Source organism: Panthera pardus, unplaced genomic scaffold (assembly GCF_024362965.1).
Source record: "Panthera pardus isolate Hobbes unplaced genomic scaffold, ASM2436296v1 HiC_scaffold_20, whole genome shotgun sequence".
NCBI classification, from domain to species: Eukaryota; Metazoa; Chordata; class Mammalia; order Carnivora; family Felidae; genus Panthera; species Panthera pardus.
This window is the reverse complement of record NW_026526766.1, coordinates 89,884,333-89,911,651: the sequence shown is the minus strand read 5'-3', so window position 1 is coordinate 89,911,651 and position 27,319 is coordinate 89,884,333. Positions and strand designations below refer to the sequence as shown.

At 55.0% G+C, this 27,319-nt stretch overlaps 1 protein-coding gene across 4 annotated transcripts in view; it reads left to right on the top strand.

The window, feature by feature from the left end:
* AK8 (adenylate kinase 8) overlaps positions 1-26,739 on the top strand; it is a 129,096-nt gene extending 102,357 nt beyond the window's left edge. For all 4 annotated transcript variants that reach the window (XM_019420698.2, XM_019420699.2, XM_019420696.2 and 1 more), the window contains 2 exons: positions 25,201-25,281; positions 26,422-26,739. In XM_019420698.2, coding sequence (XP_019276243.2) covers positions 25,201-25,281; positions 26,422-26,659 — 319 coding nt within the window. In that variant the 3' untranslated portion in view covers positions 26,660-26,739. The remainder of the gene's footprint in view (positions 1-25,200; positions 25,282-26,421) is intronic.
* Positions 26,740-27,319: the final 580 nt, after the last annotated feature.

Here is a 27,319-nt window from a genome sequence, read left to right as displayed (position 1 = left end):
GCTAACGTACTCCACCATCTCTGCCACACGGAGCGTGCACGGCCACCTTGCGGTTGGGGTGGGTCCCCGACATTTAGCCTTTAGGGAGGACACGTCTCTGGAAACTCTGCCCTCGGCTCAGGCTGCCCGTCCTGCGGCCGGGTGGGAGGGGGCAGGCCAGGGTCACTCATCCTTCTCCAGATGTGCATCCGGGAAAAGCATGGGCGTCGAGCCCCATCTGGACGCGGGTCCCCTCAGTTCCCGAGGGACCACCTGCTGGCTGGCATTGCCATGGCATTTTCTAGAAGTGGTAGGTTTAGTATCAAAGGCAGGAGCTTGGGGCGTCGAAGAGACGAGAGCTTGAGTCGGTGTCTGTTGACATCTGTTTAGTGAGCACGTGCTGTGTGCTGGGACACTGAGCAAGACGGACGGACAACTTACCCTCCGGGGAGGGGGCCCTGCTCTGGGGGGCGGGGGTGGGATATGACCAGTAAACATGCTGCTTATAACGCAGACCGCTTTGCTTAGCTCTGAGGCCCCACGGGTGTGTGGGAAGCTGCTGTCAGGGGTTCCCCGGAAGCAGAGGGAACAGCAGGGCAGAGGCCTGGAGGCGGTAGTTGGTTCCTCTTCTGGTCACCTCACCTTCCTTCATTGGCTGAGCGGAATTGGTAGCATGCGTGGTGTGAAGTCACTGTTAGGTTCTGTGAGGGAGGGTGGGTAGATGTGAGTAACTGACTGTAACCGTTACCACTTTGGGTGCCGGCTTGGTGAGCTGCTGTTCCCTCTGTACTTTGCAGAGGACGCCCCCTGGCACAGCCCTGTGGCTCCATGAGAGAGAGAGAGCTGGGGTCGCCCGGCAGAGGACAAGGCAGTCTTGCCCTTCTGTCCCGGGGATGGCGGGCAGGAGACCGTGGTGTTGGTGGAGTGAAGATGGGGGGTGGGGAGGTGGTTGGGGGAGGGAGGAGCCCCTCCTGAACTTCCCCTCTTGCTCCGGAACCCTCCAGCCATGCCAGGGAGCCGTGGAAATTTCTTTCCTGCCCGTGGCGGCAAAGCACCACTCCAGGCGATGGCTCCGGGATTGAAATGTCAGTCCCTCTGGCTGCCCCTGGACACGGGTGCTCAGCTGTCATCTGCTTGGTGCCCACAGCAACTGCCACGGTGTCCTAGAGACAAACGTAGCCGCAAACTGGAGTCTGATGGATCCGAAATTATGTATTTAGTTCACAGTCGGTATAGAGTGCTCATAAAATCTTGATCATGATGGAGAGGCTAATAAACATTTGAGAACATAAATATTTGGGGGAAGCAATGGCTCTGTGAAACATTTAGTTGTGGAGTAGTTAGGAGAACAGAGAAAACCAGCCAGGCGGAACTCTCCAGGTACCAATCTGGTGAGTTATATATGAAGGGCCAGTAATGACCTTGAGTGAGCCGTTTTATGGGTGTGCAGACGCTAATTTGGCAGGTACGTTCATGCAGGGCTGCACTGCCTTGGGTAGCTGCGTCACACGGGGCCTCGGGCTGTTTGCCCTTCCCATATCTGAGTCGAGGGGGGCACGGGTGCGATTGGCTGGGGCGGGGGTCACGTTGGCCCACGGAGCACTTTCTGGACTCCGGTGGAACGTGGCACCGAGTCGGCCCTCAGACAGCCAGGCGCGCACCAGGAGGTGCCCGGGAAGGCTGTCCTGGGTGGAGAGGGTGCCTCAGGGCCCCTGACCTGTCGTCCCGGGGTCTGGCAGCTCTGTGGGAAGGAAAGAGCCCCCACCCCCCCCACACACCACGCGCAGCAGCTGGGGGCCCAGCCTGGCCAGGTTCAAATCCTGCGTTGCCATTCACAGGACCTGGGGCAGGTCCCTCCCTTGCTGTACAGACTGGGCTTGATGACGGAGGCGCGAGCGTGGTAAGAAATAAATGAGGTGCTGAGTGTGCAGTGCTTCTGGAAGCTCCAAAGTGGGGACAAGCATCACCCCCTGGCTTGGCCACAAGGATTCTGGAAGTCTGCATCAGCGGGGCGCCAGCGAGTCTGGCGAGAGCGTGGCTGGGGTTCGATGCACGTTTTGGAGCGCGGCCCCCCCCCCCCCCCCCGGCAGCTGATCCCCACTCACCCCTGTCCTCCGTGCGACTGGTGGGAAGTTGGAGTAAAGGACTCTTACCGAGCGCAGTGGAAGTTTTAAAGTATGCAGATTATTTACTTCACAAACGTTTCCGTGGGTTTCCCCCTGCCGCCTCCCCCCAACCCCTGCCCCGCCTTTGGGGAGCAGAGCTCCACACCCTGAGGACCCCTCCGGGAGAGACCACGTGCCGAACACGGTCCTTTGTGTCGACGCCGAGGAAGGCATTTGGCTGGAGCTGCCGGCGGTGACGTTTTGTCGTGAGAACCCCGGGGGCTTCTTTTCGGGAGGCTCATCCGTCTCTGTACGAGAGCAAGCTCTCGTATGTCCCGTGAGAGGACAACGCAGGGGAACAGAACTTAAGCGGACCGGCAGGCGTCTGGGCAGAAGGAACTTTGGCGGCGTCTGTCGGGGTGGCCATGAGAGACAAAGCCAAAGCCGACCCAGGGATAAACCTCTCCCCGCGCAGATCTTTGAGAATCGGAGGCCGTCCTTGGTCCGAGGCCACTCTTCTGCCTGCAGAACTTGATCTTCCGGGGAAAACCTAATCATCCAAAAGCATTCGTGAGTCAGGGCGGAGGGAGCTGGCTGGGTGCCGGCCCACCCGTCCCGTCACCTTGGACCCCGCCCCACCCCGGGGCCCCCAGTTGTATCTGCGGTCCCGCGCAACGATAACGGAAGGCAAGTGGCCTTTGTTATTTGGAACAGAAATGCATCTTCCTGCCGAGGTCCCTTTGAAACATCACAGAACATACCCTGCTCAGAGCCTCCCATTTCCCGATCCCCACCTTCCCCCGTCCTGTGAGCAGGTGCCACAGAGATGTGCCCGCGTCATTGCTTCACCGCTTGCCGGGGTTTGGGCTGAGCTGGGTGGGTCCTCGGGGAGCCGCAAACCCGGCGTGCCCGCAGCGGGTCCTTTAGAGAGAGGCGCCCTTCTCGGCTGCACTGACCCGGACCAGTTATTCTCATTCCGGGTGACTGGCTCTCCTCCCGCAGAAACCACTTCCCTTCTAAGGAGGGGCTCCAGCCCCTCCCCTCGGTGAGCTCCGAGCCACCAGCAGAGCAGAGCCTGGGACAGTGGACAAGTTCCCATCCTGTCCTGCGGGGCCCACTCGCCCACTGGCGGGGTCTCCACCATGCAGGGGCAAAATGAGGAGACGCAGGTTGGCGGGGGGCGGTGAAGGGGGGTAAGGACTAGAACTTTCAGGAGGGCGTGACTTTGCAGGTGACTTCACGTCTCCTAGCATCAGGCTCCTTGTGACTCCCGGGGCCACGGCAGTGAACACAACGTTTCCACGGGAGCCCGTGCGAGCCGGGACCTGAGCAGCGCTCACCCTGCTCTGAGGGCAGCCCTGTGCCCAGGCCCCGGGGGAGATGCCCTCAGGATAGATGGCAGGCAGGACTGCTAGGCTTCTGGACTCAAATGACAGATTTCATTCACAGACAACTCTCAACACCCAGACGTTTTAAATTGCAGACCTGTGTCCCCAGCCAAGGACGTGGAAAAGCTTGATCTAGAAACTCGGGTTTCAGCGTCTGGGTCCGGGGCTCATTAGGAAGTTTAACCCAGGAGCCTACCCAGATAAAGAGTTTAACCCCGGGTTTGTTTGCAGTGGGCAGTTAGGGGGGTGCCCCATTAATGTGTGTTGACTGAACTGTGTCGTCCTCAAAGCCTCGTGCTCGGAACAGAGGGGGACTCTGATGGGTAGGTTGGGGCTGCTGGTGCCGCAGGCTGGCCTTCGTGCGGGTGCGGCCTCCCTGGCCCGCGGCCTCCGGTTGCCGTCGGTCAAGTCCAGGCCACAGCTTGGTTCCTAAGTTGCGTTACTAATGCACCCACAGGTCAGCCTGGAGTTAGGGGAGGGCTTGGGAGGGGCTGGGGGCTAAGGAAGCCCCTCTCTGAAGCTGCTCCCACGGGGTGGTACTGGGTCCCCGTGGGATTCACCGGAAGGAGGCTCTTTGAATCTGGATCTGTGTCTTTGCTGGCTCACAAGTAAGGACCTCCTATCCTACTTAGAAACTTGAGAAGAGAGAGAGTGGCCTTTTGGAATGTAGCTCAGGATTTCCCTGAGATGGAACATTCTGGAAAGTCCTTTGAATTGTGCCGGGAAGGCCTCTGCAGCCTCGGCGCTGGAGAGAACGGCCCTTGGAGGAGATGAGGGGTGGAGGCCCGCCAAGGCCCTGAGGGGAGGCTGGCTGGCGGAAGAGACAGGAGGGGCCCCGGGACCCAGGCGCGGCAAAGAAACTCAGTGAAAAGTGTGCTGAGTGCCCACGCTATGGGAGAGGAAGGCGGGGAAGTAGGTGGTGGAGGGAACGAAAAGAGGGCAAATGAGTTGCCCACCCTGCCTGCCCCGCGTGACCGCCTGCCTCCACAGCGCGCCCTTCGCGGCCATTGTCCCGTGGCCTTGGCTGCGGTGGCCCCACTCAGTGGCCCTCAGCTCCAACCTACCCATCCAAGAGTCTCCCTCTGTTCTGAGGACGAGGCTTCTGAGGACAACACAGTTCAGTCAACAAACATTAGTTGAGCACCGACTGTGTGCCAGGACGGTTCTAGGAGCCGACAGTAGGGCAGAGAACAGCACAGATCACGTGACCCCAGGACGGGACAGTACGCATAATGGTCCCCAGGGAGGAGGGCTTCAAGGGGACAAAGCAGGCATGTGAGAGGCTGGGGTGTCGCTCCTTCTTGGGGGCACCGGAAGCAGACATCTCAGCAGAGGCCTGAACCCAGTGGGGGTGGCCCCGTGGCCACCAGGGAGATGCACGTTCGAGGCCCAGAGCCAGCCTGTGCAGAGGGTGGGCTCCAAGACAGCAAGGAGGCCACGGGGAGGGAGTCAGGAGCCAGGGGCCATGCAGGGGACGGGGTCTGCGAGCCGCTGGCACTGAGGGCCTGAGCTTAGCGTGTGCAAATGCTCGTCCACCCATTTTGAAAGAAATCACCTTAAGAGAACATCGTCCTGCAGAATCATCATGGAGCCGGTAGAATCGTGGGCTCTTCGGTCCGGGGGTCCTGGCTGGCGTCTGGCCCTGCCCTGGACGGGCATCGTGGCCGGGGGCAAATTCGCTCCTCCCTCCGAGCCTCCCGTTTGGTCGTCGGCAAAATGGGCCCCAGGTTATAGAACTGCTTCTGAAGACTGTTCGCGAGGAGTAAATAGCACCTCAGACTCACGAGGCGAAGGGAGCCAGTCACAAAAGGTCACATATTGTAGGACATCACTCAGTGGAATGTCCAGAACAGGCAAATCTACCGAGACAGACAAGCAGACTTGGGGCCGCCCGGGGCCGCAGGAGGCGGGGGTCAGGAGTGAGTTGTTGGCGAACACTGGGTCTCTTGTTAGGGGGGTGGGAATGTTCTGGAACTTCAGAGAGGTGACACTGTGAACGTCCTAAATGCCACCGAATCACACGCTTTAAAATGGTTAACCTATGTGAATTTCTCAAGTACAAACTCAAAAATAAAGGAACAAACGTGCCTCCAGAGAACCAGTAAAGACAGTCAGGCAGGTGGCCCGCTTGGAAAAGTCCCTGCATTTGGCAAACACTTGGGAGCCCCGTGGTGGCCGCCTGGATGCCTGCTCCCGGCGGCTGTGGGTCCCGAGTCCACCTGGGTGAGTCGCTAGCGGGTAGGGAAGCGGGCCGCCTCATCGGTAAAGCGGGGATGCCGCTGACACCTACGTCGCAGGCTCGCCGTGGAGATCCGTGAGGGGTTCGTCTAGACAGCCTCCGTGTGATGCCAGGAGGCGTATGTGAGGGGCCAGAACTCATCACGAGGTGCTCTGCACTGGAGCACCCAGCGAGGCCGTGTGCCCGGTGGTCACGGCTCAGAGTGGGGCGTTCCGCGGACCTGAGCTGAAAACGGCTGTTACTGGTGGATGTGACCTTGAGAAGTTCACTAATCACTTTGAGCCCCAGTTCCCGCATTTGTCAAGTGGGGCGTAAGGGTCGCCCCCGTCTCCTGCGGGAGGAGAGTCCACGAGATGACGCTGTGTATCCAGCGTGCGAAGCCCTTGGCAAACGCTATAAATATCGTCTGCGTAATGACAGCCATTTCATCGGAGAATTATCCCCCGCACGTGGGTTTTAGGGTGCACTTCCTTCGCCTTGGCCAAATCATATTTACCAAATAACCCAGGCAACTCATCTCTTTGCTGGTTGCGAGCCGGTCTTTTCAGACTGCATTCTTATCTTTTTTTTTTTTTTTAACCTTTATTTTTGAGAGAGAGAGAGAGAGAGAGAGACAGAGTGCAAGTTGGGGAGGGACAGAGAGAGAAGGACGCACAGAATCCAAAGCGGGCTCCAGGCTCCGAGCCGTCAGCACAGAGCCCGACGCGGGGGCTGGAACTCACGGGCTGTGAGATGGTGACCTGAGCTGAAGGCGAATGCTTAACCGACTGAGCCCCCCCGGGCGCCCCCGTATATTCTAATCTTTTAATGGGGGATCAACCCCAAGAACCAGGGACAGGTAGTCTTTATCCACATGTGCGTAAATGTACAGAGTAAGCTCGGTGAGGGCAGGAACGTGTCTGGCTCCTTCGCCGCTGGATTCATGTACCTGGGACAGTTGGCGCCTAGCACATAGGAGGCACTGAATAAATCTTTGCTGAATGAATGAATGAACATAAGCCGTTTGTCCTCTAGAGGGGTCACCACCTCATGGGTCCCGGTCTCTGGTCTGCCCACTCTCGTGAAATGCAGCACCGACTCTGTGCCGATGTCAGGGGGCCGGGCTCAGGCACGTTAAACTATAGTTTTGTGCATTGTGTGATCCACACAAGAAAGGCTGGTCCAATCCTGTATGCCACTGGCCCCGTTAGATTAAGATGGATGTTGGGGCTCCTGGGCGTTTCGGATTCTGTGTCTCCCTGTAAAATGGATGCTTTTCCTTTTTTTTATGTTTATTCGTTTTTGAGAGAGAGAGACAGAGTGCGAGTGGGGGAGGGGCAGAGAGAGAGGAAGACACAGAATCGGAAGCGGGCTCCAGGCTCCGAGCCGTCAGCACAGAGCCCGACGCGGGGCTCGAACTCACGAACCGCGAGATCATGACCCGAGCCAAAGTTGGACGGTCAACCGACCGAGCCACCCAGGAGCCCCGATGCTTTTCCTTTTTTAAAGTAACCTTTTTCTTGTGATTCTATAGTGTTCTTTTTTCTTGTGATTTTATAATTAGTGTTTTTCTTACTTATAGAAATGGTACATTTTCATTGTTAGAAAAAAAAAAGGAGACGTGTATAAAGAGCCCTTTTATTTCCCCTGATCCCTCCCCCGTAATAATCATTACTGCCAATTTGTTGCATATCCTTCTAGATTTACTTCTCTTGTTAAATGTAAGTATTTAACGCTTAGGGGCGCCTGGGTGGCTCAGTCGGTTAGGCGTCCGACCTCGGCTCAGGTCACGGTCTCCCAGTCCGTGAGTTCGAGCCCCGCGTCCCTGGAACCTGCTTCCGATTCTGTGTCTCCCTCTCTCTCTGCCCCTGCCCCGTTCATGCTCTGTCTCTCTCTGTCTCAAAAATAAATAAAACGTTAAAAAAAAAAAATTTTTTTTTAAATGTAAGTAGGCTTATACGACGCAGGTTGTTGTAGAACCTGTTTTTGACCTAAGTTTGCGCCTTAGACTCCCCTCCCACGTTAAAACCCTATATCTACCTTATTTCTTTTAAAAGCTGCAGAATAGGAGTATTTGTTAAGGCTTCCTCTGTGGACATTTGTGTGTATCCAGTGTTTTTCTATTTTAAGTAATTTAGCAGTGGGAAATCTTGCCTGTGTATCTTTGTACTTGTACTAGTATTTAGTCGGAAGAAACTCCTGAACCCAGATGCTCGGCTTCTCTGGGCCTCAGTTTCCCCCATTTGTGCATTGAGAATACTAATTTTTATCTTGCAAGGTAATATAAGGTCACGTCTGCCAAATCTTTAGGACTGTTGGTCGCGCATGGTAGGCACTTGATAAATGATACTTTGGTTTTATTTATCTTTTAATTTTTTTTAGTTTATTTATTTATTTTGAGAGAGACAGACAGAGAGAGCGTGCCAGCAGAGGAAGGGCAGAGAGAGAATCCCAAGCAGGCTCCACACCAGCAGCACAGAGCCTGACGCGGGGCTTGAACTCACGAACCATGAGATCATGACCTGAGCCCGAGAGTCGGACGCTTAACGGACTGAGCCTCCCAGGCGCCCCCTCTTTGGTTTTATTTTAAACCAGAATGCATTAAATCCAGCTTGGCCACCCAATTCAAGGTAGCATTTAAGATTAGGCCCCAGGGAGATATTTTAGGTATTTTAGTTAGCTTACTTTCTGCTGATCGATAACTGGCCCTTCTTCCACCCTCAGAGTGATGACGCTCTTCTCCCCCGGGGGTCCCGGGGTCCCTGCAGCCTTTTCCTCCCCAAACAGGAGGCTTGTGGATTTGACTGCTTGCTTCGTGTGACAGCACGGCATCCCCCATGCAGTCGCGGGGTGGAGGCTGACCCCGACCGCCGTGTGCACCTGTGAAGGAGAAAAGGGGGGAGGTCAGCCTCCGTCCCTGGCACGTTGGAACCTCTATTGTCACATGGTAACAGTATTGGCTAGAACGTCGTGGGCAATTATTCCACGCCACACTGAGCACATGAGTTCGTGCCTCCTGTCTCTGCCACATACTGCTTTCCCCGTCCCCGTCTTGGAGACGGAGAGCCCGGGGCCTGCCCCGGCCACGTGGGCCTCCAGCGTGGAGCAAGGGTGTGACTGTCGATGGGGAGTGTGGCCTCTAGTCACTGGCCACTCCCTCCTCACAGCTCCGGGTGCCGAAGCGGGAGCAGAAAGATTGCCGGTGTGAGCCACTGTGTGTGTGTGTGTGTGTGTGTGTGTGTGTGTGTGTGTGTTCACCTCGAGCGAAATCCGGAGGAAGAGAGGACAGCCACATCAGAGGACTGGCCGGGTGGCTGGCTACTGAGATCCACCGACCGGCAGGGCTCTGACCGTCTCGAGGGGCCGGATGTACGCCCCGGCCTCGCACAGAATCTGGGCTTGCCACAGTGAAGGCGGCAGCTGCCTGCACGAGACCCCCTGCTGCTCTAGCTGGGAAACCCTCTGTCCTCCGGCCTGTAGGAAGGCGGCTCTGAGCACCAGGATGACCTTCCTCCTCCTTTATTTCCTCTTCTCTGTCATTTCCTCCTGAGCACGCACCAACCTCTGACGACAGAGCCTTGAGTTGGGGTCCCAGTTTGCCACTAACTGCATTTAACGAAGCCCTGAATGGCCACCCTGTGCAGGGGGACAAAGTCGGCCAGAGGAAACCCGTGGCTCACGCCCATGTCCAGGGTGCAGGCCGCCCCCCACCCGTCACCCAGGAGGCCCAGAATCCCCCAGGGCGTTCACCCGGGTGACCCCGGGGGCCCTGCACCTGGCTCGCGGGTGCTTCAGACTTCTCCTCACACAGCCCCACAGAAAGGGGGTCAGGGCCCCAGTGTGGCCACCGTCATGGAGCCAGCGTCCAGAATTGTTAGTAAAACAAAAGCTGGCCGCATCCCGAGCCCTTTTAATCACCTAATGGCGGGGACATCCGACGCCGGGGCTCAGGTTCCCGGCCGAGGCCACAGCCCGGCCGCTGTAACTACAGCCAAGTTTGGCCCAGCTTCTCTGTATTACGGCCGCAACACGGACGCACACAATTGAAGTATTTGAGAACAATGAAATATGCATGGCTATCAGTGACAGCCCCATAAAGTGCAGCAATTAGCCGCGTAATCCGAGAGAGGGAGCCGGCCCTCGGCAGCCCGTGGCTCCCCATTAGTTAAATGCATTTTGTACGACCTCATCCCATCAAATCAACTAACACTTCCTTTAATTGGTTCATGAATTATACAGCCGTCCCGCATTATAATTTAATCGCCTGTAAACATTCATAGGGCCCCACTGTAAAGCGTATCGCGCTCATTAATTCGTTAATTTCAGCAGATGGAAGGGGAGATCGGATGCATGGTGGCAGAACAGAGCGCCTTGGGCAATGGAATAAGGAAAAAAAGGTGGGGGGCCGTTTAGGTTTTTTAAGGGCTGTCAGAAACTCAATCTGTGAGCTGTCAGCAGCCCGGACCCGTCGCCCACCCCCTCCACTCCACCGGCTGCGGGAAGTGACTGGCGGATTCATACGGAGGCTTGTCAACCGTCTTTAAACATCAAGCCAGCGGGTAAACCGAGCCCAATGTAAATTAATTCTTGTCTTACGGGCCCCCCTTTCTCTGTCCCCATGAATATTTCATGGCGGGCAGCATAAATATTAATTCTAATAGCTCTGCACAGTGGTTATTATTTCTGTTTTATGACAAATATTCATAAAATATTCAGGACCCTTTTTTAGAACATTTACACACTTGATTGTGAATTTTCCCAGTTTCCCGAGGACACTGTAAACATATTGGGGTTCTCTTGATGGACTTTTCCCCATTAATTAATACCACTGCTTGTTAATATTTAATCGGATTTAGGTTTTTTGAGAAGTAAACTCCTAATAGATTGGGGGGCGGGAGGGGATCGGTTTTCCCCTTGAGTCTGTAAAATGGGAGATTTCTGCTCCCAGGAGCCTGTTTCTCTTTGACACCTGGGTGATCTGACAAAGGCTAACCCCCTTGCCTTTTTTTATCTTGAAAACAATATCTATCTCTTCTGCCTGTGTCTGTTCTCCTCTTACTTTTTAACCGAGAGCTCTGGCAGCAACCCAACTTTACTGTAATGAAATTCTTCGAAGATGCCGCTGCAATATTTATGCAAGGATTTAACATAATTTTGGAGTAATTAAAGTGTGGCTTTAACAAACACAGCGGCGGATTCCTTAGGCAAGGCAGCTGTGATTGGGGATGAAGGAGCTTCTGGAATCCACGTGATTTATCTTGAACCCTGAGAGGCAGCTGCGTGCGGCGTCCCAGCGAGGCACCGCAGAGGGGGTCCCCGCGCACAGATGAGGCGGTGGCTTTGGCCCACGGGGGTCCGAGGTGGGGTCCGGCTAGCCTTGAGGCTGGGGTGCGCGGGCAGTGTCGCCCCGACCCCACTACGCTGGCTCTCCTAGATTGCTTCGGGGTTCCCTCTCTGTGCCCTGATTCTCAGCAGAAGTCTCGGGATGCTCTAAAACCGCAGGGCACGAAGCCAAGTTACTTCACGAATAGGAAGGCAGCAGGGCAGGAAGGAGGGTTTTAGAGCGGCCAGACGGGGAGCCCAGCCTGTAGGCATCACCTGACCTCTTGGGGGGCCTGAGGTCTCGATCCTTGAAACGGGCAGGATCACAGGACTGGGGTCACGTGCCTCTTGAAGCGGTTGAATGGGACAACACGCATGTGTCACACGCTTAGTACAGGTGCCTGGCACGTAGGAGAAGCATGTAAGTGTTGGCAGTGACCGTGATGACGGTGAGAGCCAAAGCATTAAAACTGAAGCCAGGAAGTGAACCACGTTGAGAGGGAGAGATCTGTGAAGGAAACCCCGGCCGTGGAAGGCGTTAAAACAGAACCTTCTCTGCAGCACCTTAAAAAATAGAGGAGAAAAGTCCAGAGGGGAGATTCTGACCGTGGGCAGAGAAGGGGCGAGGCCGAGGGGGTCCGGATGTGGTTATGTCCCTCTTGCTCAGGGACACGGCGTTTGTCCCCGACAGAGCCTGGCTTTGAGAAAGGAAACCTTGAAAGGAATTCACCTACCCTTCCCCGTGCTCCCTGTCCCCTGGGACCGGTGACGAGGAGAGGCACTGGTTTCCCAGGTGGCCCAGGGCACCAGATCTTCCACACCCTGCGCTCTGGTCCTGAGAGCAAAGTCCTGCTCCCGGAGCAGCGCGGGGCGGCGGGATGGGGGGTGGTAGGGGGGTCGCCCATGGCAGGTTGGACCACAAGTGAAGGCACACGAAGAGGCCTCCTTGGCATCTGTCCCGTTGCTTGCCCTGAATCCCTTCCAGCTGATCCGTTTGAAGTGTAGAAAAAGGACATTGACTCCAGCTGGCTCTGAACCTGGGGCTCTGCGCAGCCCAGCCCCAGACAGCTGCAGCTGAAGCGTGCGTTGGATCCTGGTTTGTGCCGCGCAGTGGGAGGCAGAGACCTCACCTTTCCCCTTCCTCCCTCCCTCCCTTCCCTCCTTTCTTCCCTCCCTCTCTCCCTTTTTCCTTCCTTCCTTCCTTCCTTCCTTCCTTCCTTCCTTCCTTCCTTCCTTCCTTCCTTTCTCCTTCCTTCCTTCCTCCCTCCCTCCCTTCCTTCCTTCCTTTCTCCTTCCTTCCTTCCTTCCTTTCTCCTTCCTTCCTTCCTTCCTTCCTTCCTTCCTTCCTTCCTCCTTCCTTCCCTCCTTCCTTCCTCCCTTCCTTCCTTTCTCCTTCCTTCCTTCCTTCCCCCCTCCCTCCCTCCCTCCCTTCCTTCCTTCCTTCCTTCCTCCCTCCTTCCCTCCCTCCCTTCCTTCCTTTCTCCTTCCTTCCTTCCTTCCCCCTCCCTCCCTCCCTTCCTTCCTTCCTTCCCCCTCCCCCCCTCCCTTCCTTCCTTCCTTCCTTCCTCCCTCCCTCCCTCATTCCTTCTTCCTTCCTTCCTTCCTCCCTCCCTTCCTCCCTCCCTCCCTCCTTCCTTCTTCCTTCCTTCCTTCCTTCCTTCCTTCCTTCCTTCCTTTCTCCTTCCTTCCTTCCTCCCTCCCTCCCTTCCTTCCTTCCTTTCTCCTTCCTTCCTTCCTTCCTTCCTTTCTCCTTCCTTCCTTCCTTCCTTCCTTCCTTCCTTCCTCCTTCCTTCCCTCCTTCCTTCCTTCCTTCCTTTCTCCTTCCTTCCTTCCTTCCTTCCTTTCTCCTTCCTTCCTTCCTTTCTCCTTCCTTCCTTCCTTCCCTCCTTCCTTCCCTCCTTCCTTCCTTCCTTCCTTCCTTCCTCCCTCCCTCCTTCCCTCCCTCCCTCCCTTCCTTCCTTTCTCCTTCCTTCCTTCCTTCCTTCCTTTCTCCTTCCTTCCTTCCTTCCTTCCTTCCTTCCTTTCTCCTTCCTTCCTTCCTTCCTTCCTTCCTTCCTTTCTCCTTCCTTCCTTCCTTCCTTCCTTCCTTCCTTCCTTTCTTTCTCCTTCCTTCCTTCCTTTCTCCTTCCTTCCCTCCTTCCTTCCTTCCTTCCTTCCTTTCTCCTTCCTTCCTTCCTTCCTCCCTCCCTCCCTCCCTCCCTCCCTCCTTCCTTCTTCCTCCCTTCCTTCCTTCCTCCCTCCCTCCCTCCCTTCCTCCCTTCCTTCCTTCCTTCCCTCCTGCAGATTCACAATGGATTGAGATGGTCAACTGCACAGACACTAGAGTGGGCTTCCCGGGTTTGAATCCGGGCTCTGCCACTGTCTTAGGGTTCTCCAGAGAAACAGAGCCAATAGGATGTGCATTGCATACAGAGAAAAAGATTTATTATAGGGAATTGGCTCATGCAATGTAGAGACTGGCAACTCCCAAGATCTGCAGGGCGAGGTAGCACAAGCTGGATGGCTTGAGACCCGGGAAGAGCCAGAAGGCAGGAAGGCCTTGGTCTGAAGGAATCTGAAGTGGGGCCTGGCGACCCTTGAGGATAAGGGCACATGATGTCGATCCCACCTCCTACCTCATTAGATCTGAAGACAGGAGCAAGCCGTTATCCACCACTGCCCCCCACCCCCCACCCCACACTTGAAGCCATCAGAGAGGAGGAATTCAGGGGACGGTCAGTCTTTTTGTTCTATTCAGGCCTTCTTTAACCCACGGGATGTGGCCCACCCACAGCAGGGAAGGCAGTCTGCTTCCTTTTTCCCCAGCGTAAGTGTTAATCTCCAAAATATTCTCACAGCTACACCCGGAAAAGTGTTTGACCTAATATCTGGTACCCTGTAGCCCATTCAAGGTGACACATAACATTAACCATCACAGCCACCTCCCAGCTGGCGAATTTTGGCAGGTTGCTGGACTTCTCTGCCCCTCGGTTTTCTCAGCTACTGTCACGGAGGTGATACTCCCCCTTGTAAGGCTGTGACGAGGAGGTGACCTGAGCTAAGACCTTCGGGTCTTAGAAGAGCGCCTGGCAGGGAGGCCCGCGTGGGGATCCTGCTGTCATCACGTGCTCAGCACTTGGTACGGATTCTTGTACTTAATCCCGGAAATAACTTGGTGAGGTCCTGTTTCTTTGTAATCCGCATAAACAGGCGTGGGGGGAGAGGGGGGAAATGGCTGGTCCCGCAGCGAGCTGGAAGGTGACGCCAGAACTTGAGCCCAGATCTTTCTGCTCTCAGAGCCCGTATCTTGGCCACTCTCCTCTCTCGGAAGCTGACCGTCGGTGGGGGGGGACACGCGGGGACGGAAAGCTGCGGTTCACTCAAAAGGGACTGACTATTTAAGGCTCCTGCTACCTCCCAGGGCACACGTCACCGGTCGGGCCCCTCAGGAAGCAGACACTGAGATGGAGAAGGGAGCGTAACAAGCTCCGATGAAAAGCCAACAGCCGAAGCAGGGAAAGGGGCTGACGCGGGATGGGGCAGGGGAGCCAGGAGGCCAGGAGGCAGGTCCGACCTGCTCCTCCAGCCCCGCAGGGAGCTCCAGAGCGAGGCTCAGCCACCGAGGGAGGCTGCGCTAGCCGCTAGCCAGGACCGCTCGGAGCCCAGTCCAAGGGCCGCCCCCAGAAGAGTGTGACCTCATTCAAAAGCTTGGGTTAAAAATGCCCGTCGGCCGGTGAAGGGATAAACGGAATGAGGCCTGTCCGTACAATGGAACACCATTTGGCCGTGAGAGGGAGCGGAGCGCTGTTGCAGGCTTCGGTGCGGGCGAATATCGAGAACGCTGGGCTGCGTAGAAGGTGCCGGCGCGCAGGCCCGCGTGGATGTTCTATGTTGTTTTTATGCAGTAAGGGCTTTAGATGGATTGCCATGTTTAATCCTTAAAATAACCTTGTGGGGTCCCTCCTTCCCCCCCCCACCCCCCATCGATTCTCCTAACTGGAGACCTGCAAGGCTGCATACTGAATGATTGTATTTAAGCGGAACGTCCAGCATTGGCAAATCCGTAGACAGAAAGTACAGCCGCGGCAGCCGACGGCAGGGGGGAGGGGGGGACAGTAGGAGGGACCGCCCACGGGCAGAGGGTTTCCCTGCAGGTGATGAAAATGTCCTAAACTTAGATCGTGTTGATGGTTGCCCAAGTCTGACTACACTAAAAATCATTACACTGTATACTTTTAAGGGGTGAATTATATCTCAGCAAATACGCCAGAAACATTGACACAGGGTGCAAGTCCCTGAAGACAGTTACAGCTAGAGGCTCTCAGCTGACCACACCCCTTACGGCTGAGGCCCAAATTCTTTCTTTAAACAAATTTTTTTTTCATTTATTATTTACTTTTGAGAGACAGAGAGAGATGCAGTGTGAGCGGGGGAGGGGCAGAGAGAGAGGGAGACACAGGATCCGAAGCGGGCTCCAGGCTCCGAGCCGTCAGCACAGAGCCCGACGCGGGGCTCGAACTCACGGACCGTGAGACCGTGACCTGAGCCGAAGTCGGACGCTTAACAGACCGAGCCCGGCGGGTGCCCCACAAATTCTTTCTCAAAGGCGGACCTGGGGGCGCCTGGGTGGCTCAGTCGGTTGAGCCCGTGACTCTAGATTTCGGCCTCAGGTCATGATCTTGGAGGTTCATGAGTTCGAGTCCACGTTGGGCTCTCCACGCTGGCAGTGTGGAGCCTGCTTGGGATTCTCTCTCTCCCTCTCTCTGCCCTTCTCCAGCTCCCTCTCTCTCTCTCTCTCTCTCTCAAAGTAAATAAACTTTAAAAAAAAAAGAGCAGCGCTGGGGGGGGATACGGGAGATGTGACAGAGTACCTGTGTGTCAGCCCCACCTTGGGGCAACTGACAAAACATTCACCAGCTCACACGTCCTTTCGGAACGGCCGCTTAACCGGTGGGTCTGGACTGCTGTCCACACTGGCAGACTTGAGTGCGGATCGGTGTGGACCCACGTTCCTTCCGTCAGGGCGGCCCCGAGCCAGCGGGTTGTTGGTGGAGCCACAAGAGCCCTGGGTACAAGCTGGAAGGCGTAGTGGGGTCGGCCGGTGCCCGAGGAAGACGGCGGGTTTCCAGGAACACGCAGGAACTTCGTGTCATGAGCGCACAGAGGGGATCAGCAAGGCCCCCCGCAAACACAGACCCGGAGCCAAAGGGTGGCCAGGGGAGAAGGGAGTCAGGAGTGTGGACCCGTGTGGCCCCGCCACCCGGAACTGATGGCTGGCTGGGTGAGCGTGGGTGAGCGCACAAAGTGGGGGACAAGGTGGGACAGAGGGTCCGCCTCCCGCCAGCAAGACCCCATAGAGTGCTCGCGCGTCCCCGGGTCTCCGGGCTGAGAGCCGCCCGTCCGGAGGGCGCCCGGGGCCTGGCACAGACTGGCCGGAAAGCCGGCCAGCTTTCCACCTGCCTGCTGTCCTTTCTGCCTTAAGCTCCGTCGCCTTTCTCTTTGGGAAAAGTTTGCAGAACTTTCTGACTTCCAGTGATTTGCATTTCATGATTGTCTAGGGAGCGTCCGGGTGGCTGTGTGCAAAGGAATTACTCTCTTTCTTCCCAGCGGTGAGGGAGGCAGAAATTTTAAGACGGCTTTAAAATGGAGACCGATTATGCAGGAATTTGATCCCCGGGTCATTCGCCTTAAACCCAGACCGCTGCATTTTGTGTGGTGCCTGGTAAACTGCCAGGGAGCTCGCTAATTTACCAGGTAATGACAGTCAGAGAGAATGTTCCTCTTGCCCCTGGAGAGATTTCAGACACAGCCAGGGTGGATTTACCGTTATCAATTATGCACACTTTTCAACAAGAAATGGCCAGCGGGAGCCTCTTTTTTTTTAAGGAGCGGGTAGTGGTGAGCGAGCCCCGCAGCAGCTGCCTGAGGGCAGGAGGGAGGATGCTTGGGGTTTTTTAAATGAGGGGGAGATGTTTGGCCTTTAGTTTTCAAATTGGACACATGTCAGAGGAAAAAAACACACCTAGTAAAAATTTTCCAAGCCTGGCCAGGGCCGTTTCCAGGCTCCGGGGAGGCCTTGTGTCCAAACTGTCTCCAGCACCCGGCTCTCCTGGGCACAGCGTCTCTCGCGACAGCCGTGGAGGGTCCTGTGGCCCAGGGCCGGGGGGGCGGTCCCCGTAATGGGGCGCTTCCCCGTCAGGCCTCCCACGGCTTCACGGTCAACACCCACCGGTTCACCGCGTGTTTATCTGGCCCTTACCACACGTCCTGCACAAAGAATGCAGACAGGGCAGCCGGGCACCTGTCCTCGGACGGCTAAGGCCCGGTGTGTTCAGGGGTGTGGATCCTTCTGCAAGTGACCTAGTTTTCATTGTTTTTAAATATTTTGATAGTCTGTGCATAATTCACTCGCACCTTCTATGCAGCCCCCAGTGCAGTTGTCTCTAGACACATTTGCTGCCTCTCTCTCTGCCCTCGGACTAGATGGGGTTCCCGTCCCGACAAGTTTAGAAAAAATGGTCACTCCTGCTTTGTGCCATACAAGCGTCCCGTGCGTTGCCACCGTATGAGGACTGTTGAGCAACAGCTTCAGTGTTGGCACGACCTCTCTGGGATGTCACGGGCACACATCCCAGTTGAACGTGAGCAGATCAGGGGCACCTGGGTAAGCACCCAACTCTCGGTTCCAGCTCAGGTCGTGATCTCACGGTTCGTGGGGTGGAGCCCCACACCGTTAGCGCGGAGCCTGCGTGGGATTCTCTCTCTCCTTCTCTCTCTGCCCCTCCCCCGGCTCACACATGCGCGCTCGGGCACAGACGCCCCCTCTTTCTCTCAAAATAAATACGTAAACATAAAAAAAGATGAGCAGATCATTCAAGTGCTAATCCACGGTGTCGTTTTGCTTTTTCTCCCAGGTTCCCCGCATCAGTGGTGGCCATTGCGAAGTTCCCCTTTAGAGGTGGCCCCTTGATTATACTGACCCGAGAGTCACTACAGCAGACACGGAACAGTGAGCTCTGGGTGTGTGTCAGCCCCTAAAAGAGGCTTCAAATGGCAAAGGCCGGGTCTACACCTAAAGCCGGGGTAGCGTCATTGCCTTCCGGCGGGCTCGGCACAGCCCTCCGGCTCCAAACAAGTTGTGGAAGGAGGACACAGTTTGAGCCTTTCTCAGGAAACTGTTTTCCTAGGTCAGATCATCCCAATTGAAGCATCAAATTTGGAAATACAAGGTAGTTCAGGATCTATCTGTGCGTCTTTCCATATGTCATTTGTTGTGCATGGAATTCACATTTTTACGTATTCTGAGTACAAACCGTTATCGAGTGTACATTTGTCAGATATGTTCTCCCAGTCCATGGCATAGCTGTCATTTTCTTAATGTCTTCTGAAGTGCAGAAATTTTTAGTGAAATCTAACATCATTTTTTTTTTTTATTTACGGATCACGGTTTTTTGTGTTCGATCGAGAAATCTTCAGCACAAGATCACAAAGATCCTCTCCTAGAAGTTTAATAGCATTAGGTTTTATATTTAGGTTTATGGTTTGTTATGATTTGAATTTTGTGTATGGTATGAGGTCTGGGTCAAGATTAGTACTAACATTATTTGCATTTGGACGTCTAATAGTTCCAGCACCACTGGGTAAAAAACCACCTTTATCCATTGAATTGTGTTGGCTTTGCTGAAAAGTAATTAGCAAAGGTAAAGTTACCTTTGCTGAAAAGTAATTAGCTATATCTGTGTGAGTCTATTATTACTGGTCTCCATACTGTTTCTTTGGTCTGTGTGTCTGACCTTTCACTAACACTCATGCTGTCCTGACTACTGTAGCTTTGTAGTAAGCCTTGAGATCAATTTGTTCTCATTCAACATTGCTTTAGTGATTCCAGTTCTCTTCCAGAAACACTCCCCATATAAACTTGAGAATTGTGTAGAACCTTCAGAAACCTTTGTTGGAATTTTGAATGGAATTGCATCAAATAATGAGGGGAGGATTGACATTTTAACATTATTGAGTGTCTGAGTCCATGAACATGGTATAACTCTCCCATTTAGTTCAATCTGATTTCTTTCATCAGCATTTTGTAGTTTTCAGCACACAGATCTTATTCTGTTAGCTTTATATCTTGAGTATTTCATTTTTATACTGGTGTAAACGGTACTTTAAAATTTAATTTCCAATTGTTTATTGCTAGTATCTTGAAAGTCTATTTTTTGTACATTGATTTTGTATCCTATGAATTCACTAAATTTACTTATTATTGTAACCTTTTCAAAGATCTTTGGTACTTCTATGCATATGATTACATCATCTACAAATAGAGACAATTTTACTTCCCTTTTAATTTGTATGCACATTATTCCCTTTTCTTGTCGTATGGCATTATCCAGGACTTCTGGTATGATGTTGAATAGGAATGCTGAGAATGGACAACCTTGTCTTCCACTATTAAATATGATGTTAGCTATAGTTTTTTTGTAAATACCATTTATTGGATTGGGGAAGTTACCTTCTATTTCTAGTTTGCTTAGAGTATTTATCATGACTTGATGTAAAGTCTTGTTAAATGCTTTTCCCGCATCTTTTGAGATGATTATACGGTTTTTCTCCTTTAATCTAATATAGTAGGGTGAACTACATTGATTGTTTTTTGAATGTTGAATGAGACTTTTCTTTCCCAAGCAAAACCCCACTTAGCTATAATTATTACTTTTTTCATGTATTGCTGGATTCAGTTTGTTAACATTTTAGTGAGCATTTTTGCTTCTATATTCATGAGGGCTGTTGGTCTACAGTTTTCTTGTAATGTCTTTGTCTGGTTTTTTGTATCAGGGAGAGGCTGCCTAACAAAATAAATGCTATTCTCTCTTCCTCTATTTTCTTTTTTTTTTTTTTTTTAAGTTTATTTATTTTTGACAGAGATAGAGCATGAGCATGAGCTGGGGAGGGCCAGAGAGACAGGGAGACACAGAATGCAAAGCCAGCTCCAGCCTCCGAGCTGTCAGCACAGAGCCGGACATGGGGCTCAAAGTCACAAACTGTGAGATCGTGACCTGGGCTGAAGTCGGACACTTAACCGACTGAGCCACCCAGGCGCCCCTCTCTTCCTCTATTTTCTGAATGTTTTTATAGCATCGGCATCATACCTAGTTCAGAATTAGGACTATTCTATGGTTCACATTCTCTGGTCTGTCTGTTTCTTTGTTCACCTGTGTGTATTCAGAACCTCATTAAACTGTAAGCTTATTCGAGGCCAGAGAACCGCCCCTCACCCTGCCTTCACCATCATGTCTATAAACTACACCACAGACCTTTATGTTTTATTAAGGTAAGATACACGTAAGAGGAAATTTACTATTTTAGCCGTTTTTAAGGATACACTTCGGTAGCAGTCAGTACATTCACGGTGTTGTGCGACCTTACCACTGCCCACGTCCTGAGCTTGTTTCATCTTGCTCAGCTGAAACTTTGTCCCTGTCGAACACGGACTCCCCACCCCTCTTCCCACACCCTGGCTCCCACCCTCGTTGGGAGCCATCTACTCGTCTCTACGAATTGGATGACTCTAGATACCTCCCGGAAGTGGGCTCATATGACATCCATCCTTCTGCGTCTGACTCATTTCACTTAGTGCAACGGCTTCAAGGTTCACCCATGTTATAGCAGGTGTCAGGATTTCATTCCCTTTTAAGGCTGAATAATATTCTATTGTGTGTATGGACCACATTCTGTGTATCCACTCATCCATCAATGGACGTCTGGGTTATTTCCATCTTTTGGCTACTGTGAGTGATGCAGCTACAAACTTGGGTCTGCAAATACCTGTTCCAGGGTCTGCTTTCCCTCATTTTGGACACACACTCAGTGGAACAGCTGAACCGTATGGTACTGTGTTTACTTTTTCAGGGAACCGCACCCAGCAGATGCACCATTTTCCCTTCCCACGAGCAATGCGCTAGGGTTCCACTGTCTCCGTATCCTCGCCAACACCCGTCATTTGCTGGGGGTTTTTTTATAATAGCTATCCAAATGAGTATGAGGTGGTATCTCATTGTAATTATACCATGGTGCTTTGCGTAGAGCTCTGCCCCTAGTGGAGTCTCATTGCTTGAAATCAAGAGGCTAACGAGGGCAGGGCCCCGCCTCTGGGCAGTACTGGATGCCATATTTACTTCAAGTCAGTATGGAATGTCACCTCCTTCCATTTACCAAATCTACGCATGGGTCCAGAGAAAGTTCCACCCCTTCAGCTTCCAGTAAATTTAGCTTTGGAGCACGTGGTAAGCTTCAAGATCTTTGAGGAAGAAAGCTTTCTTTGCTCCCCAAACAGAGCCCCAGGCAGGGTGGCCAGAGAAGGTACCCTGAGAGTCAAGAGATCCCAGCTGCCATTGGGTATCTGGCACCAATGCCCTGGGTGACAGAGTACGAGCCCTCACCTCTCTAAGACTCAGTTTCCCCACACTGTGCACTGAGCAGATCGGATCAGAGCAGTGGTTCCCAACCTTGACTACATACTACAGTCACCTGGGGAGCCTTTAAAAATCTCCATTCCCAGGCCTCACCTTGGGCCACTTGTAGGTAAACCTCTAGGGGGGGGACGCAGGCCTCACTATTCCCAAAGCCCCTTCGATGGTTCCAGGGTGCGGCCAAGGGCGAGACCTGGGATTAGACCGTGGTTCCCATACCTGCCTGAGCGTGTGAGTCGCCTGAGCTGCTGATCTACAAACACACCCGTCCCGGCCCCTCTCCTGGAGGTTTTGCTTCGGCAGCTCTTGAGGGGGCTGCCCGGAGTCTGTGTTTCAGACACGTTCCCCCCAGTGATTCTCGACATCAGACAAATTCCGGAACCGCGGGATTGGAAACTGCTTCTTCAACCTTGCGGTGCGACCTTGCCCCTCCCTCCCGAGGCCTCCACCAGCCCGAAGCTCTGCACAGCCCCCCAATCCCCAAAGTAGGTAGTGCCCCCACCCCTCCCCCCCAGTGAGTGAGTGCTGGCACCCCCATACTACAGCAGGAGCGCTTCTGCCCTGCGCCCCGCTTTGGGTATTCTTGGCCACCTCTGCCGTCCCCGATCCCCGTCCCCGGGCCGTGTGATTGTAAACGAGCCACAGAATGCACAACGCAGGCCGGGCGGGGTGCACGCTGGCTTGGGCTCCCCACTCCAGCCCGCCACCCCGCTCTGGCGCCGTGGCTCCAGGAGCCTGGCTAATCAGAAGCTTCCAGCATGGAAGCACGGCTCCTTCTCCAGCGAGGCTTCTCCCAGCGACGTGTTTCAAGTACCAATTTGGTGTCCTTGTGCCTCTGATCTCGCCAGCCTTTCAGAAGTCATTCCCTTGAATGACGACAAGCAGTCTTGATACGCTGGGTTAAAAATCTTTCAATTGGGGCTTGTTTGTTTATGAAGCAACATCAATTATCAGGGATTTCCAAACTGGCTCCCTTTCTACTGGCGTCGGCATCCAGAGCGGCACCGTCAGCCGCCAGCCACGGTGACAGCCGTGTTTCGGTGTTGCTGTGGGGCCTCGCAAGTCTCGGGGGTGGGAGGGGGGCCCTGCGTGTTTGGAGCGTAAGGGATAAAAGCTCGTTGAAACACCTGTGCTCCCGTGTGCAGACGCCCCCCGATCTCGCTTGTTTTATTTGGTGGCTGTTATTTTGCAGCACGTTGTGGATGGAAATCATTATCAAGAACCCGCGCGGGGAAGAGGTGGGCTTGCGAGGCTGCCGGCCCCCCCAGGCTGCAGGGGAAACCACCGCGCTCGCCCTGCGGAGGGCGGGCAGCCGCTCTCATCAGGCGCCCGGGAGGGCCTTCTTGGCCAACTGGGCAGGAGCAAACGTAAGCAAACAGCCTGGGCAGAATGAGGGAGAGAGAAGAAAGGCAGTCAGAGAAACTGCCTTGAAGGAGAGAGCCTTTTGCTCAGGGACTCACTTTTTTTTTTTTTTTTAAAGTTTACACGTTTGGCAGAAGCCAGGGGCGTCGGGGAGACTGGGAGTATTAGGTGTCCTTTGGAGAACAGTTGCAGGAATCCCAGCTCAAACCAGCTTAAGCAAAAGAAGAGATTTATGTATTCGTGTCAGGGAAATAGTGAGGGGTGTGTCGGCTTCAGGCACAGCTTGATTCAGGGCCCCAAACGGTGTCTCTGGCCACCTGTCCCCCCTCTCTCTCTCTCAAGTAGGCTTTCTGTGGGCCAGGCCCCAGGCAACCCCGGGTCCCCTATCATCATCTCAGCAGCCCCAGCAAAAAGGATGCTCCTTTCTGGCAAGCCATGGTGCAGCCCCTCATTGGCCTGGCTTGGATCGGCTTGCTTGCTGATTGTGCCCAATTGCTCTGGGCACAGGGAGCCCGCGCCCCGACTGGCCACGCCCGGGCCTTCCTGGTGCGTGCGCAGCCCTGCAGCCCCGGGATGAGTTAACTTCAGACAAGTCACAAGGATGAGAAAGGATCAGGGTGGCTCCCCGGGGAGAGTTGGGACGATCAGCAGGCATCTGTAAGCTCAAGGAAGCAGTGAGCACAGCAGGAGGAACAGCCCAGCTGGGCCCCTGTCCTCGGTCGGCCACGGCCACGTCCTTCATCTCAGTAAAACGGGAGGCGTGGACGCAGATCAAAGTGACTCATAACCAGTAAAAATACTTTTTTTAATGTTTATTTATTTTTGAGAGAGAAAGAGAGAGCACGAGCAGGAAGGGGCAGAGAGAGGGGGAGAGAGAGAGAGAGACAGACCATGAGGGGGGAAGGGGCAGAGAGAGAAGGAGACACAAGCCGAAGCAGGCTCCAGGCTCTGAGCTGTCAGTGCAGAGCCCGACGTGGGGCTCGAACTCACAAACTCACAAACCTGATGGTGACCCCACTGAATCCCGTGTCGCAGCCCACACAGCGGGCAGGTCAACTTGGGAGCTTGCTGTGATGCTTGGCACACAGCGGACGGCCAATAAATGCACGTATGAATTAGAGGATGAGTGAGTCAGCAGGGAGTGAGCAATGGAATGTTCCAGAAGTTCATTTTTTCTCAGCGTTTATTTACTTTTGAGAGAGAGAGACAGAGCGCAAGTGGGGGAAGGGGCAGAGAGAGAGGGAGACACAGAATCCGAAGCAGGCTCCAGGCCGAGCTGTCGGCACGGAGCCCCACTCAGGGCTCGAACCCACGAACCGTGAGATCATGACCTGAGCCGAAGCTGGGCGGCTAACCGACTGAGCCCGCCAGGCGCCCCAGAAGTTCATTTTTTAAAAACAAACTGGGATGGTTTCACACCAGAAGACGGGCCCGGATTAGACCTGAGGGCAGGTGCCGTGAACACTTGGCCCTTTGCCAACCCCCCCTCCCTCCCCCCCAGAGCACCAGCCCTTCGCCCTGTCCCATCTGCCAACCCTGGCGCCATGGCCATTGGGGCTGGATGAGTCCTCGTGGTGGGGGCTGTCCCCCTTGTCCCAGGATGTTGAGCCGCGTCCCTGGGCCCCACCCATTAGCTGCTAGTAGCATTTCCTCCCCTGTTGTGACAACCACAAATGTCCCCTGTGTTGCCAAATGTCTTCTCGGGTGAAAATCACCCGGGGTTGAGGACCTCTGTCCTCGGGTTTTATGTAAAGAACGGGTCCCATTGCCAAAAGGGGGGGACTGGGCCATCTGCACTAGGGATTTCCGGGAGACCTGGGTTATCAGAAGGGGGCGCCCTGTCTTTCCTGCTGGGCTCTGATCTGGGCTGTTGACTTTCGAAGGCCCTGCTCCCTTGGGTCCAGGGCTCCTTTGTGAAAGAGGGAGGGCACGGGCGGCCGGGGAGCCCGAACTCTCGAGAAGGCTATCCCGCGATCGTAGAGATGACGCTATGGCACCGCCTGCCACGTGTGAGCCCCGAGCGTGCGCCAGCCCTGCGCTGAGCTGGGCACACGCTTTGTGTCACCAGATCGTCAGCACCAGGGAGCGATCATTAGCCCCATTTTGCAGCTGAGCAAACGGAGGCTGAGAGGGTGTGTGAGTGGCCCGAGCGTCACACAAAAAAGTCCATGGTGGAGGCGGACTGTAACCAGCTTCCGTGGCAGGGAGGCCTCGCCCGTATCTCTCCCTGGTGACGCCGGAGACCTTGGTCCCCGGAGCCCCTGAGAGGCGGCTCCTGGGGCTCCACTCGCACGCGGGGAAGGTGCCGGCCCCGCTCTCAGGTGCCGTGAGGCCAGCCGGGGTCCTCCCCAGCTGACCGTGCTGTCGTTCTCTCCCCGCAGGGTGTTTTTCCTGAACGTGCCATTAGATTCTATCATCGAGCGGCTGACCCTGAGAAGAATGGATCCCGTCACGGGAGAAAGGTTTGTGCCAGGCTCCCGGTGGTTGGCCGTCTGAGGGCTCAGCCGAGACCACTGCAGGATGGGTCTGGGGCTGCCGCTGACAGAAGACTCTAGAAGGCGGGTTCATCCAGCCAGTTCCTCTGGGCAGTGCCTGTGGACCCTGTGCCAGGAAATGCATGTCCGACGCGAAATACCCTCCCCGTCCCAAGTAACAGTTCTGACCCCGGCATGGGAAGTGGCTGGATTGGGCAGGTGTCCCCGGGACGCTTCCGAAGGCCTCTTCTCGCCAAGACGCACTGCAGATGTGACTGCGAACCAGTTCACCTGGGGGCCGACCCACGGTCACGGGAGGTGAATTGTGAGCCTTATTCTGCGGTCCGGCCAAGTTCAAGGACTGTGTTTGTGTTGAGACGCAGTTGAAAGTCCCCACGATCACTAAGAGCTGGAAGCATCCATCCTCCCTGGTACACAGGCCACATTTCTTAGTCCCCCGGCCACGTTTCTGGGTCGGGACTCCAGAGTGGGGGGTGGGGGTGGGCAGGAAAGAAATACCAGGAATTTTCTACACCATAGGCTGATGTCTTATCCTTGGTGCCGAGGGACGGTCTCGCCGACCCAAGTCAAGCACAGTGGCCTTCATGTTGCCCCGCCCCTGGGTCCCGCCCAGCAGTGACTGTCTGTGGCCCTTGCTGTCCCCCGCACTCACATTTGCTGTCACAGTGCCCCTCTCCCCCACTCGGCCACGAGCGCTATGCGCACGGAGCCAACGATCGTCCCGCTTGCCCCTCTGTGCCAGGAGCAGACATGATGCCAGAGGGGCAGCAGACGCTTGGTAAATACTGTTTGGAGGGAAGAAGGAAAAGGAGGAAAGAAGGGAAGGAAGAGAAGGAAGGAAAGAAAGGAATTTGGGGGGTAATATATTCTACTCTCTCCGCCGGTCACTGACCTGCACCCTCACCCCCGGGGCAGGGACCACTCTTCGGGTGCTCCAGGGGGAGCACCAGGGCCCCACCACGGGTGTGCACCCAGCTGGTGTGCCGTAAATGTTTGGTGGCGGTGATGGGGACCGATTGGGTCAATGGTGGGACAGAAGGCCCATTCCCCCCCCGCCCCGCCCTCTGGGCGGGGCCACGGGTCACCTGCTTCCCTCCTCTGTCGTAGGTACCACCTCATGTACAAGCCGCCCCCGACCGTAGAAATCCAGGCCCGCCTCCTGCAGCACCCGAAAGATACCAAAGAGCAGGTCAAGCTCAAAATGGATCTGTTCTACAGGCATTCCTCGGACCTGGAGGAGTTCTACAGGCAGGCCATCGCCATCAACGGGGACCAGGACCCGTACACGGTCTTTGAATACATAGAGAGTGGGATCATTAACCCCCTGCCCAGGAAAGTCCCCTGATGGCTTCCCAGGGAGACAAAGTCAGCCCCCACCCCAACCTCCCGAAACCTCAGCCAAGCCAATAAAGTGTGCTGGGTGCAGTCTCGGGTGTCCTGGAGGGGAGGACGCTGGAAGGCCGCCCTGTTTCGGGGCCTGGGAACACAGGGCGGACAAAGCCCAGGGAGGCAGTGGAGCACAGCAGGGCTCCGGGCTGTGCGCCCTCGGACGAGGCACCGAACCCTCGGAGCCTCGCTTACAGCCAAAGCCGGGGTGGTGACCGTCCCTGCGGGCGGGGCGCCCGGAAAGCCCTCAGCCAAGTCCCTGGCACACGACCAGCTCTCAATAAATGGAGTTTTAAAGAGCCACCACCTCGGGGGCCCCTGGGTGGCTCAGTCGGCTAAGTGTGTGACTTAGCCGACGGCGCCCCGCCCGCCCCCCAGCGCCCCGCGAGGAGATGGTTTTTAAATTTCACCTGCCCTTTGCTAACTTAAACAGGAACAGCCACGGGTGGCTTCGTGGCTGCTGTGCTGGACTTTGCAGTTCCAGGCACATGGGACTGTTTCTGAGGATGGACTAGAGCCGCTTAGAAGGCCTGCTTTCAGGCAGTGCCTCTGGGGCCGGCACGGCTTACAGCGCACGGGTGTAGACAGCAGGCGGACGGCACCGTGCGCTCCTCTTCCG